Genomic DNA, 12,021 nt, shown 5'->3' with positions numbered 1-12,021 from the left:
TATCCCCCCCAATCCCATATTATCCCCCCAATCCCATATTTCCCTCCCAATCCCATATTTCCCCCTAATCCCATATTTCCCCCAATCCCATATTATCCCCCCCAATCCCATATTATCCCCCCAATCCCATATTATCCCCCCCAATCCCATATTATCCCCCCAATCCCATATTTCCCCCCCACCCCGCCCCCATCGCAGCTCCCCTTCCTCCCGCCACGCCCACGCCCTATTTTGCATAACCACGCCCCCTTTCATTTGGCCACGCCCCCTTTTCCCGCCCCCGCCCTTTCCTCGTGCGCTGCCCTCAGCGCCGCCGCTGCGGGGGGGAATGGGGGCGTGTCCTTCGGGCGGACCAATCAGCGCCGCGCTCGCGGGTGGGCGGGGCCGCGCGTGCGCTCTGGGCGGCGGCGGCGGCGTGGCCGCGGCTCCGTGCGCGCCTCGACGGGGCGGACATGGACCCGCCGCGGCCTTTCCGCCCGCCCAGGCCCGGCCCCGGCCCCGGCCCCGGCCCCGGCCCCGGCCCCGGCCCCACCGCCCCCATGGCGCGGGGGTTCCGCGGGCTCGCGGGCTTCTCCCCTCGCCTGCCTTCGCCCGCCTCCGGCGAGCCCCGACCCGCGCCGTCGCCGTTCCCGGCGCTGTTCCGCGGGCTGGGCCTGGGCGAGCGGGCTCGGGAGAGGCCCCTCGGTAGGTGCCGGTGGTGAGGGGGGTGGAAGGGGCCAGCCGAGCCCCGTTCCTCCGCTGACGGTGCCGCTGCTCCCGCAGGCCGGGGCGGCGCTGGCGATGGGAGGGCTCTGGCTCCGCCCGGCCCGGAGCAGCCGCAGCAGCAGCAGCAGGAGGACACGGGGGCAGCGCTGGCGGCGCTCCCCACGCGCGGGCAGTGAGTCCCCCACACCCCTAAACCCCTAAACCGTCAGTGCCGTCCTCCCCCGGGTCCTCCTGTCCCGCTCCATCTTCCCTGTCCCTCCTGTCCCCTTCTGTCTTCTGCCCCCATTCCTTATCCCGTTCCATCCCCTCTCTCCCCCCATGCCCCATATATCCGCTCTGGTCCCTTATTCCCTCTGTCTTCCCCATCTCCTCTGTCCCTCTTATCCCTCTATCCCCAAAATTGGGTGTTTTGAGTCCCACCCCCCCAGGCTGCTGGGGGGTGGGAGCAGAGGGTCCACCCGCACAGCAGGGGGATTTCGGGGTCACCACTGGGGGTTTGCAGCCAGGCCACCCCCAGCGTGTGCCAGGGCTCACCCCAGCCCCCCCCCGGGGACTCAGGATCCTGTGGAAAGGCAGAGGGGACGCGCTGCCCACCCAGCCTGGAAGAGCCGCCGCTGTGCCCGCCCTGTGCCCACCCAGCCCCCGGCCCTGCCTGTTGCCCACGCCCACCCCGGAGACCCCCCCGGCTGCTGCCAGGCCGTAAGTGATGGCCCCAGCCCCGGGATTTGGGGTGCAGGTGCTGCTGGGTCAGTGCTGAGCCCCTGTCCCTCGCAGGCCGCAGGGGACGAAGCCGGTGCCGAAGGGAGCTGCCGTCCCCGTGGGGCTGAACTTTGTCAAGATCCACTGCCAGAACGAAGCTGTCTACCAGTACCACGTTACCTTCAGGTGATAATGGGGGTTCAGGGTCTCCCACAGCCCCTCGAGGCTGGGGTGTGCCCAGGCAGAGCCCTGCGTGTCCTTCCTGCTTCTGTGAGGTGGAACAGCCACAGTACAACAAAGAGCTCTGGGTTTTCCCCTTCAAGGGGGATTTTGAGGGGGGATGAGTGAGGTCTGGGGTGGGCAGAAGAGGGAGAAAAGCCGCTGTGTGCCCCCAGCCCCGAGGTGGAGTGCAGGGCTGCCCGCATTGCCATGCTGAAGGAGCAGCGCGCTGTGACCGGGGACGTGATGGCCTTCGACGGCTCCATCCTCTTCCTGCCCGTGCAGATCCCCAAGGTAAGGGGTGGGGGGCTCTCACCCAGTTTGGGGGTATAGGGGTGCCCCTGTTTTGGGTGGGAGATCCCCCTCTGGCCCTGCCAAAGGTCAGCCTGAAGGCTCAGAGGAAGAGCGACGGGGAGGAGATTTCCATCAACATCCAGATGACCAAGATCCTGGAGCCCAGCTCGGATCTCTGCGTCCCCTTTTACAACGTGATTTTCCGCAGGTGAGAGACCACAGAGACCCTTCCTGAGCTCCGAGGAGGAGACCCCTTTCCTCCTCCTCCCTGCCGATCCTCATCCAGTCCTACTTTCCCTGCTTTTCCTTGCTTAGGGTGATGAAAATCCTAAACATGAGCCTGGTTGGGAGACATTTCTTTGAGCCTGCCCAGGCCACCACCCTGCAGAAGCACAGGTGGGTGCTGGCACCTTCCTTCCCACAGGATCATCACTGTTTCCGTGGCAACCTGGGAATTGGGAAGTTTTCCCAGGTCAGCTCTGGTCAGGCTGACTATGGAGCGAAGTTGGGAGCTGGGAAATGAATCCCTGAGTTTTGGGTGATTCCAAATTTCCCTCTCCAAAACTCCCTGGATTTTCGGCTGCTCCGGCTTAACCCAGGCCGCTTTCCCTCCGGACACAGCCTCCACATCTGGCCGGGCTACGCCGTCAGCATCCGCAGGAAGGACGGGGGGCTCTTCCTCATGGTGGACGCCATCCACAAGATCATCCGCAGCGAGTCCGTCCTGAGCATGATGTGAGAAAAGCGGGAAGAAGCCCCAAAAGCTTCGGGGACGAGGGCGCTGCGAAAGGCGCTTTGTTTTCGGGGTAGCACGGGCAAGGAGCATCCCACGAGCCTCTCCCCTCTCCCCAGGCAAACCATCCATGCCCAGTGCCAGAGAACGTTCCAGGACGAGTGCATCAAGCAGCTGGTGGGGAGCGTGGTCATGACCCGCTACAACAACCGCACCTATCGCGTGGACGACATCGACTGGGACAAGACCCCCAAGGACACGTTCACCCTGGCCAGCGGCCAGGAGATCACCTTCGTGGAGTACTACAGGTGAGGGGGAGCTGCTGGATCATCCCGTGGGAATGGGAAGGGCTCCACGCCCGGTGGGGCAGCGGGAGCAGGGAGGTTTCGCTGGCCACGGCAGAGGGTTGGGAGTGAGTGTTTTACAAGATCCAAACCCAGATTCCAGGGTTGTGTGATGGTGCTGTTTTTCCAGCAAGACCTACGGGATCACCATCAGGGAACTGGACCAGCCGCTGCTCGTCCACAAACCCAAGGAGAAACAGATGCCGGAGGGGAAGGTGAGCCGGGCACGGAGATCCACGGGCTGCTCCGGGCTCCTGCAGCCCCTGGGGAGAGCAGGGATTCCCAGATTCCCAGCCCCTGGAATGCTGACGGTGCCTGTCCCTCCCTGCAGCGCAAGCTGGAGATGGTGCTGCTCGTGCCGGAGCTCACCTTCCTCACCGGGCTCTCCGACCTCCGGAACAACAGCCGGACGCTCAAGGTCAGAGCCTGCCTCATCCCCTGATCCCGGCTTTCCCGAGGGTTTTGGGAAACCCTCCCTCACTGTGAGGTGTTCCCGGTGCAGGAGGTGATGTGGGAGATGATCCAGAGCCCCCAGCAGCACTACCAGCGCCTCACCAGCCTCCTGCACCGCATCCAGGACACCCCGGACGCTTCCCGGGAGCTGGGGCGCTGGGGGCTGTGCCTGGACACGGATATCTACAGGGTAAGGGCTGCTGGGCTCCCGGCCTTCCCTCTGAAGGGAATGGAGGCAGGGGAGGCAGCTCTGGAGATTCCTGCTCTGCCCAGACCCAGGGTCACATCCTGCCCGGGGAGCGGATCAACCTCCGGCACCGCTCCTTCCTTCCCGCCGAGGACCTGGGCTGGCACCGGGAGGTGACGAAGGAAGCGCCCATCGCCGTGGTGAGCAGCAGCCTCCCCTCGTTGGGAAAACTGGGATGGGTTTCCCTCAGCGCTGGCATTCCGGCTGAGCCGCTTCCAGCTCAAACCCTTCCCTTGTTTGTGTTGGATTTGCGCTCCAGCCTGCTTTTCCGAAGGAGTTGGAGGTATGTGGCTGTGGTGTCTGCTTTCCCACCTCATCCCAGGGTGGAGGGAGCCTTTTGCTTGTAGGAATTGGATCCAAATTTCTCTTGGGCCACTTTTCCTTTCCCAGATTCTCCTCTGTGCTCCAGATTTCTCTTGAGCCACTTTCTCCCTCCCAGTTTTCCCTGCTGTGCTCCAGGTTCCTCTTGTCCTGAATTCCCTCTCCGAAATTTCCCTCTCCCAAACTCCCTGCTGTGCTCCAGGTTCCTCTTGTCCTGAATTCCCTCTCCCAATTTTCCCTGCTGTGCTCCAGGTTCCTCTTGTCCTGAATTCCCTCTCCCAAATTTCCCTCTCCCAAATTTCCCTCTCCCAAATTTCCCTCTCCCAAATTTCCCTCTGTGCTCCAGGTTCCTCTTGTCCTGAATTCCCTCTCCCAAATTTCCCTCTCCCAATTTTCCCTCTGTGCTCCAGGTTCCTCTTGTCCTGAATTCCCTCTCCCAAATTTCCCTCTCCCAATTTTCCCTGCTGTGATCCAGGTTCCTCTTGTCCTGAATTCCCTCTCCCAAATTTCCCTCTCCCAAACTCTGCTGTGCTCCAGGTTCCTCTTGTCCTGATTTCCTTCTCCCAAATTTCCTTCTCCCAAATTTCCCTCTCCCAGATTTCCCTCTGTGCTCCAGGTTCCTCTTGTCCTGAATTCCCTCTCCCAAATTTCCCTCTCCCAATTTCCCTGCTGTGCTCCAGGTTCCCCTTGGGCCAGTGTTCCTCTCCCAGATTTCCCTCTGTGCTCCGTAGGTTTCTCCTCTCCCAAAGGGGAATGTGCCTCCCAAACCACGGCCTGTCCTCGCTTCTCTCCCAGATCTCCATAAATTCCTGGCTCCTGATCTATCCCAAGCGGCTGCAGCACCTGGCCAGGGACCTGCTGGCGGCCATGAGGAGCAGCTGTGGCTCCATGGGAATGCAGGTGGGACAGCCCACGGTGCAGGAGCTGCGGGACGACCGCATCGAGACCTACGTCAGGAGCATCCAGAGTTCTTTGGGGAGCCAGGTGAGGAGTGGGGACATCCCAGGGGGATCATCGGGAAGGTGGGATGGGAGCACCTGGAGTGGAGCTGAGCCTGGAGAAAAGGAGGCTCAGGAGGGGCCTTATTGCTCCCTAAAATCCCTGACAGGAGGGTGCAGCCAGGTGGGGTTGGGAATAAGGGACAGGAGGAGCCTCAGGCTGTGCCAGGGGAGGCTCAGGTTGGACATCAGGAGGAATTTCTTCATGGAAAGGGTTGTTAAATACAGGAATGGGAAAGGGTTGTTAAGTACAGGAATGGGAGAGGGTTGTTAAGTACAGGAATGGGAAAGGGTTGTTAAATACAGGAATGGGAAGGGTTGTTAAATACAGGAATGGGCTGCCCAGGGAGGTGCTGGAGTCCCCATCTCCGAGCCGTGGATGTGGCCCTTGGGGACGTGGGTTATCGGTGACCTTAGGTTTGACTCGGTGATCCTGGAGGGCTTTTCCAACCGGAACAATTCCATGATCTCCTTCAGGACAAGGCGCAGCTGCTCCTGTGCCTCATCCCCAACGGCCGGGACGACATCTACGGGGCCGTCAAGAAGCTTTGCTGTGTGCAGACCCCGGTGCCCTCCCAGGTGGGCTGGGACCCCCATTCCCGGGAAGCCGTGGCTGCCTCCAGCCTCACTTTTCCCTGAGTTTTCCCTCTCCCTAGGTCATCAACGCCCAGTCCCTCACGGGCCACCCCGGCAAGATCAGGAGTGTGGTGCAGAAAGTTCTGCTGCAGATCAACTGCAAGCTGGGCGGGCAGCTCTGGGGGGTTGATATCCCGCTGGTAAGGCAGGAAAACCCTGGGAAGAAGCCTGGGATGAGCCTGGAAGCTCTGGAGGGGGTGAATTATTGTGGGCACGGGCTGAGGCAGCTGGAGAGTCGGGGTTGGCTTCTCTTGGGTGCACGTGAGTCCCTTGGGAGCTGCAGGGATCCGAGCCTGGAGGTGTCTGACTTATCCCTAAATCCCACCTGGCTGTTCTTCCCTCTTCCAGAAGCAGCTGAGGGTTGTTGGCATGGACACTATCCCTAAATCCCACCTGCCTTTCCCTGCTCCATGATCCCTAAATCCCATTTTTGTTCCCCCTCTCCAGAAGCAGCTGATGGTTGTGGGCATGGACATCCACCACAGCCGGAGCCAAGGGATGCGCTCCGTCATCGGCTTCGTGGCCAGCATGAACCAGTACGTGGCTTCCCCCTGGGAAAGGGAGAATTTTCAGGGATCTCCCACCCCAAAATCTCCTTCCTTGGCCGGGAAGGGGGTGAGGATGCTGCTCTCCCCGAGCTGCTGCGCTCAGCAAGGTCTCCCCTGGCGTGTTTGTGTCGGGAATCGCTGGGAAAGGGCTGGGAATGCTGAGCCAGGGCCGATTTGGGGTTGCACAAGACCTCAGAGGACTTTGCCCGGTGCTGGGGGAGGTTCCCAGTGCTCGTTCCTGGTGCTCATTCCCGTTCCATGCCCAGCATCCTCACCAAGTGGTACTCCAAGGTGGTTTTCCAGATGCCCCACCAGGAAATCGCCGACAGCCTCCGCCTCTGCCTCTCCCAAGCCCTCAAGCGCTTCTATGAGGTGAGGCCAACCAAAAACCACCCTCCTGTGGTTCCACATTCCCTCAAAACAAGGGGGGAAACCTCCCAAAAACCTCCAGCCTGGATACGTGCAGGGGAGCAAACATCCCCAGCAGCCTTTGGACTGGATGTGGAGCCGGCACAGCTCATCCTTATCTCGGGAACGTGCCTTGGGATCAGTTTGCTCACAGGGAAGTGCCACGTTAGAGCTCCCAGGGCCCTGTCCCTTGTCCCCAGCGTGAGAAAAGCAGCCTGGGACAGGGCAGGGGCTGGGAAAAATCCCAGCTCTTGGGATTTTCCCAGAGAAACTGTGGCTGCCTCATCCTTGGAAGTGTCCCAAGGCCAGCTTGGAGCAACGGGGGATGATGGAATGGGGGTGGAATGGGATGGGCTTTAAGGTCCCTTCCAACCCAAACCATTCCAGGATTCTCTGATTCCTTTTTCCCGTCCCTCTGTGGGTGCTGCAGGAACAGCCCTGGGCACTGGGAGCTGGCTGGGCAGGAGGGCCTGGAGGGCCAGGACACAGGGAATGGCTTCCCACTGCCAGAGGGCAGGGCTGGATGGGATATTGGGAAGGAATTCCTGGCTGGGAGGGTGGGGAGGGGCTGGGATGGAATTCCCAGAGGAGCTGTGGCTGCCCCTGGATCCCTGGCAGTGCCCAAGGCCAGGCTGGAGCAGCCTGGGACAGCGGGAGGTGTCCATGCCCATGGCAGGGGGTGGAATTGAGATGATTTTAAGGCTCCTTCCCACCCAAACCAGTCTGGAATTCTGGGATTAACACAAACACAACCCTCCCCAAACCCACCTCGAGCCTCATTTTCAGCAGGGCTGAACGTGGTGGGTTGAATTCCCAAACTTCTGTTGACCAGGGAATATTTTCCCCTCCCCTCTCAGGTAATCCTGTACAGGCTGCAGGATAAAAAAAAATGAGCAGATTTTCCTCATTTTCCCCATTTTTCCCCCGCAGCTGAACCACTCCCTGCCCATGAAGATCGTGGTGTACCGGGACGGGGTGTCCGACCCCCAGCTGGACACGGTGCTCAAATATGAGGTGCCCCAGCTCCAGAAGAGCTTCCACACCTTCCAAAATTACCAGCCCAGCCTCGTGGTCGTGGTGGTGCAGAAGCAGCTGAGCACCAACTTCTACTGCCTGACAGGAGAGGAGTTGGTGTCTCCTCCCCTGGGCACCGTCATCGACCACAGCGTCACCAGCTCGGACTGGTGAGTGGCAGAGATGGGGCTGGGGGAGCTGGGACAGGGAGGAAACGCCCTGGGAAGGGATAAAAACCAACCCCAGGGGGGAGAAAAATAACCTGGGTGTAAAAAAAATGGTGGGAAAAGCACCCCAGGGTGGAAAAAAATCCACCCTGGGTGCAAAAAACCCAGCCCAAGGTGTAAGAAGTGGTTGTAAAACCATCCCAGGGTGCAAGAAAATGGTTGTAAAACCATCCTGGGTGCAAGAAAATGGTTGTAAAAATGCCCCAAGGTGGAAAAAATCCACCCTGGGTGCAAGAAAATGGTTGTAAAAATGCCCCAAGGTGGAAAAAATCCACCCTGGGTGCAAGAAAATGGTGATAAAACCACCCCAGGGTGCAAAAAGGTGGTAAAAAAACCTCAGCGTGCAAAAAAATGCCCAGGGTGCCGAAAAAGTCATTGTAAAAATACCCCAGGGTGGAAAAAATCCACTCTGGGTGCGAAAATATGGTTGTAAAAAAACCCCGGTGTGTAAAAAGAACCTCAGGGTGCAAAAGAATTCCCAAGGTGCCAAAAAAAAAATCGTTGTAAAAATAGCCCAGGGTGGAAAAAATCCACCCTGGGTACAAAAAAACCACCCCATGGTGTAAAAATTGGTGTGTAAAAACCCCCCAGGGTGCAAAAAAATGGTTGTAAATATATCCTAAGGTATCTTACAATTTGTTTTCTTTATGAAATAAGATGCTCTGGGGTGTAAAAACACCTTGAGTGCAAAAAAAAGGGGTTATAAAACCACCCCAGGGTGCAAAAACCCCTCATGGATTGCAAAAATAAAACCCTTGGGGTTCAAAACCACCATTCTGGGGTGTAAAAAAAGCCCAGTCTGGGGTTCAGAGCGCCCTGAGGTTCAAAAATGCTCATTTTTGGGGTGCAAAAAACTGAAATTGGGGTTTGTTTTGCCTTTCCCAGGCAAGATTTCTTCCTGCTGGCCCATCACTCGCGGCAGGGCTGCAGCATTCCCACGCGCTACATCTGCATGTGGAACACGGCCAACCTCAGCTCCGAGCACCTCCAGAGGTAAGGGAGGGTCCTGAGCCCCCCAAAATCCTCCCTGGGAAACGGGAGAGAGCCTCAAAATCATCCAGGGGAAGGGCAGGGGTCCCAGAGCCCCCCAAAATCCTCCCTGGGAAACGGGAGAGAGCCTCAAAATTATCCAGGGGAAGGGCGGGGGTCCCAGAGCCCCCCAAAATCATCCCTAGGAAAGGGGGAGAGAGCCTCAAAATCATCCAGGGGAAGGGTTGGGGGTTCCAGAGTCCCTGAGATCCTGCAGCCCCCCCAGAATCTTCCAGAGAAAAGGGCAGGGGTCCCAGAATTCCTCAATATCCTGCAGCCCCCCAAAATCCTCCCTAGGAAAGGGAGAGAGAACCTTGAAATCATCCAGGGGAAAGGGCAGGAATCTCAGAATTCCTCAATATCCTGCAGAGGGAAGGGCAGGGGTCCTGCAGCCCCCCAATGTTCTATAGCCCCCCCAAAATCCTCCCTGGGAAACGGGAGAGAGCCTCAAAATCATCCAGGGGAAGGGCAGGGGTCCCAGAGTTCCTCAATATCCTGCAGCCCCCCAAAATCCTCCCTGGGAAAGGGGAGAGACCATCAAAATCATCCAGGGGAAGGGTTGGGGGTTCCAGAGTCCCTGAGATCCTGCAGCCCCCCCAGAATCTTCCAGAGAAAAGGGCAGGAATCCCAGAGACCCCCCCCCAATATCCCACAGAAGGAAGAGCAGCCTTATAGGATGAGGACCCACATGGGACCCCCCAAATTTGGGGTTTTTGGGTAAATCAACCCCTGGAGCAGTTTGGGGGGGCGCAGGTCCCCATGCAGGCACCGGGCTGAGCCTGCTGGGTGTACTGGGTGAACTGGGAGGACGTGGACGAGGCGGGTTCCCAACCTCTGGAAGAAACACGGCTGCGAGCAGGTTGTGGGAGGGATGTGAGCCCGGATCCAGCCCCATTCCCGGGAATCCCTCAGCCCGATTTCCTCGCTGTCCCTTCCAGGCTGACCTTCAAGCTGTGTCACCTGTACTGGAACTGGCCGGGCACCGTCCGTGTCCCGGCTCCCTGCAAGTACGCCCACAAGTTGGCATTCCTGGTGGGCCAGGTCCTGCACCACGAGCCCAGCGCCCACCTCAGCGAGCAGCTCTTCTTCCTTTAACCTGCCGGGACCTGCAAAACCGGGATGGCACCGGGAAATCCGGGATTGCACCCGGAAAATCGGGATTGCAGCCCGGAGTTCCGCTCCCCACCTGCCGCTGTTTGGCCCCCCTGCCAGCGGGGATCTTCCTCAATTCCCTGGTTTTGGTGTTCATTTGTTCCTTGTTTGTTGGTTTAGAGGGTGCTCGGGATTGCAGCAGCATCCCAGGCCCTGGGGGGTTTTTTGGGAATTCTGTCCGTGGGGATGAACCCAAAGGAATATGCCGCTGGTTTCCAGCCCTCCCAGGAGAGGGGGTTGAGTTCATGAGCCCCAAAGGTGCTGCTGCTCCCACAGCTCATCCCTGTGCAGGTGCTGGATGTAAATCCCAAAGATTTTGGGGCTTTTCCCCCCCCAGTTCCTTGCATTTCCATGCAGGTTTAAAGGGTTTTTTTCCTGGGCTTTTTCAAGCTGCTGTTGAACAAACCAGCTCCAGCTTGGCCAGTTCTCCCGTCCTTGAGGAGTCACTGGTTTTCCAAGGAGAATTCTTTGTGGATTCAGGTCATTACCCCAGGGAAAGGTTTGAATTTCCACCTATTTCACGTGCTTTTTTTTGCCTTGGGCAGGAGAAGTTGGATTTCCCTGATTTTTCTCTTGCTGTAAGCAGTTTTTTGGTTCATTCCAATAAAATCGTTGCTGGCAGCTGCTCCCTCATGGATTTTGGGGGGGGGAGGGTGCCCCTCATTCCCAGGGGATCCCAGGATGGAGCAGGGACACCGAGGGGGGGTCACAGCAGTGGTGCCACCCATGCTGTCACCCTGTGCCCCGGGTTAATCATTTATCCCCGTTCATTTGCCAATCCCGCCGGACTTTGGCAGCCGTGGCCCAGCCTGGGATGGGATTTGGGAGCAAAGCTTGGCCCTGGGGGTGCTGGGGAGGGGTCCTCTCACTCTTCCTGACCCCCTCCAGCAGCTTTTTGTATCCCAACTCTACCTTGTCCTTGTCGTCCTCCTTGGCACAGGGAGAGGAGCCAGGGTGGATCTGCCTGCCAGGATTAGTCCCCCCCTGAACCCCCCAGGGCATTTCCAGGGGGGTCCCTGAGGTGCCCCCAAGGGGATATTTGGTGCTGTGACCCCTTGGGAAGGGGTTGAGGGGTGAGCAATGCTCCCAAGGGGTGTTTGGAGGGTCCTTGGGGTGCCCTGTGCCTCCAAAGGGTGTTCGGGGAGGTGCGTGTGGTGCCGCCGGGGGGGTGTTGGGGGGTCCCCGTGGCTCTGGGCTGGGTGCTTGGGGGGTCCCAGGGGGTCCCCGTGCCTCTGAGGGGGTCGCTTGGAGGTGTCCTCGGGGTCTTGGTGCCCCCAGCGTGGGTGTTCAGTGGGTTCCATGGGGTCCCAATACCCCCGGGTGCCTTTTGGGGGGTCCCGGGGAGAGTGTTTGGGGGTCCCGGTGCCGGGGGGGGGGGAAGGGGTTGGGGATTCCGAGAGGTGCTCCCTGGGGCGGGTGTTTTGGGGCAGTTTGGGGGTCCCGGGTGGGATTTTTGGGGGGTCCCGGCGCCGCACGGCGGAGGGGGCGTGGCCTGGCGCGGAGGGGGCGTGGCCTGCGGCGGTGGCAGCCAATGGGAGCGCTCCCCGTGCCCGCGGCCGCGCGTGCGCCCGGCGCGGCCCCGAGCGAGCGGCGGCGGGAGCGGGAGCTGAGGTGGGACCGGGAGGGACCGGGATGGACCGGGATGGACCGGGGTGGACCGGGGTGGGCAGCGCAGCTCTGCGATGCGGCGGGCAAGCGGCTGCGGGGCGGGCTACTGCGGGGAGGGAGGCAGCGGAGCGGCGGGAGCGGGCTGGGGCCGGCCCCGAGCCCCGGATGGGGATGGGGGATGCAGGGAAGGATGCAGGATACAGGGAAGGATGCAGGGAGCGGCTGTTTAGGGTTTGGGACCGGTCCTAGGGTCTGCGGGCAGCCATGGGGGCTCGTTTTGGGACAGCCCGTGGGGTCTGGGGCAGGTGAAGGTGCAGGCAGAGGTGGGGTCTGAGGTGCAGGACCCTGTTATGGGGTGCAGGACTCAGTTTTGGGGTGCGGGACCC

At 59.9% G+C, this 12,021-nt stretch overlaps 1 protein-coding gene across 1 annotated transcript; it reads left to right on the top strand.

The window, feature by feature from the left end:
• The first annotated feature begins 780 nt into the window (after positions 1–780).
• On the top strand, positions 781–10,648 carry PIWIL2 (piwi like RNA-mediated gene silencing 2). Its single transcript, XM_048287347.1, is given in 21 exon segments — positions 781–877; positions 1,223–1,245; positions 1,247–1,404; positions 1,480–1,590; positions 1,800–1,917; positions 2,004–2,125; positions 2,233–2,313; positions 2,539–2,652; positions 2,770–2,958; positions 3,125–3,209; positions 3,326–3,412; positions 3,497–3,637; positions 3,721–3,834; positions 4,811–4,999; positions 5,491–5,592; positions 5,670–5,789; positions 6,097–6,185; positions 6,464–6,569; positions 7,536–7,789; positions 8,732–8,839; positions 9,814–10,648. Coding segments are annotated over 21 exon segments (2,565 nt in total). The 3' UTR covers positions 9,971–10,648.
• Positions 10,649–12,021: the final 1,373 nt, after the last annotated feature.

This window comes from Corvus hawaiiensis, chromosome 27 (genome assembly GCF_020740725.1).
Source record: "Corvus hawaiiensis isolate bCorHaw1 chromosome 27, bCorHaw1.pri.cur, whole genome shotgun sequence".
Lineage (NCBI taxonomy): Eukaryota > Metazoa > Chordata > Aves > Passeriformes > Corvidae > Corvus > Corvus hawaiiensis.
Note: the sequence above shows the minus strand (reverse complement) of the source record. Positions and strands in the feature narration are given on the sequence as shown.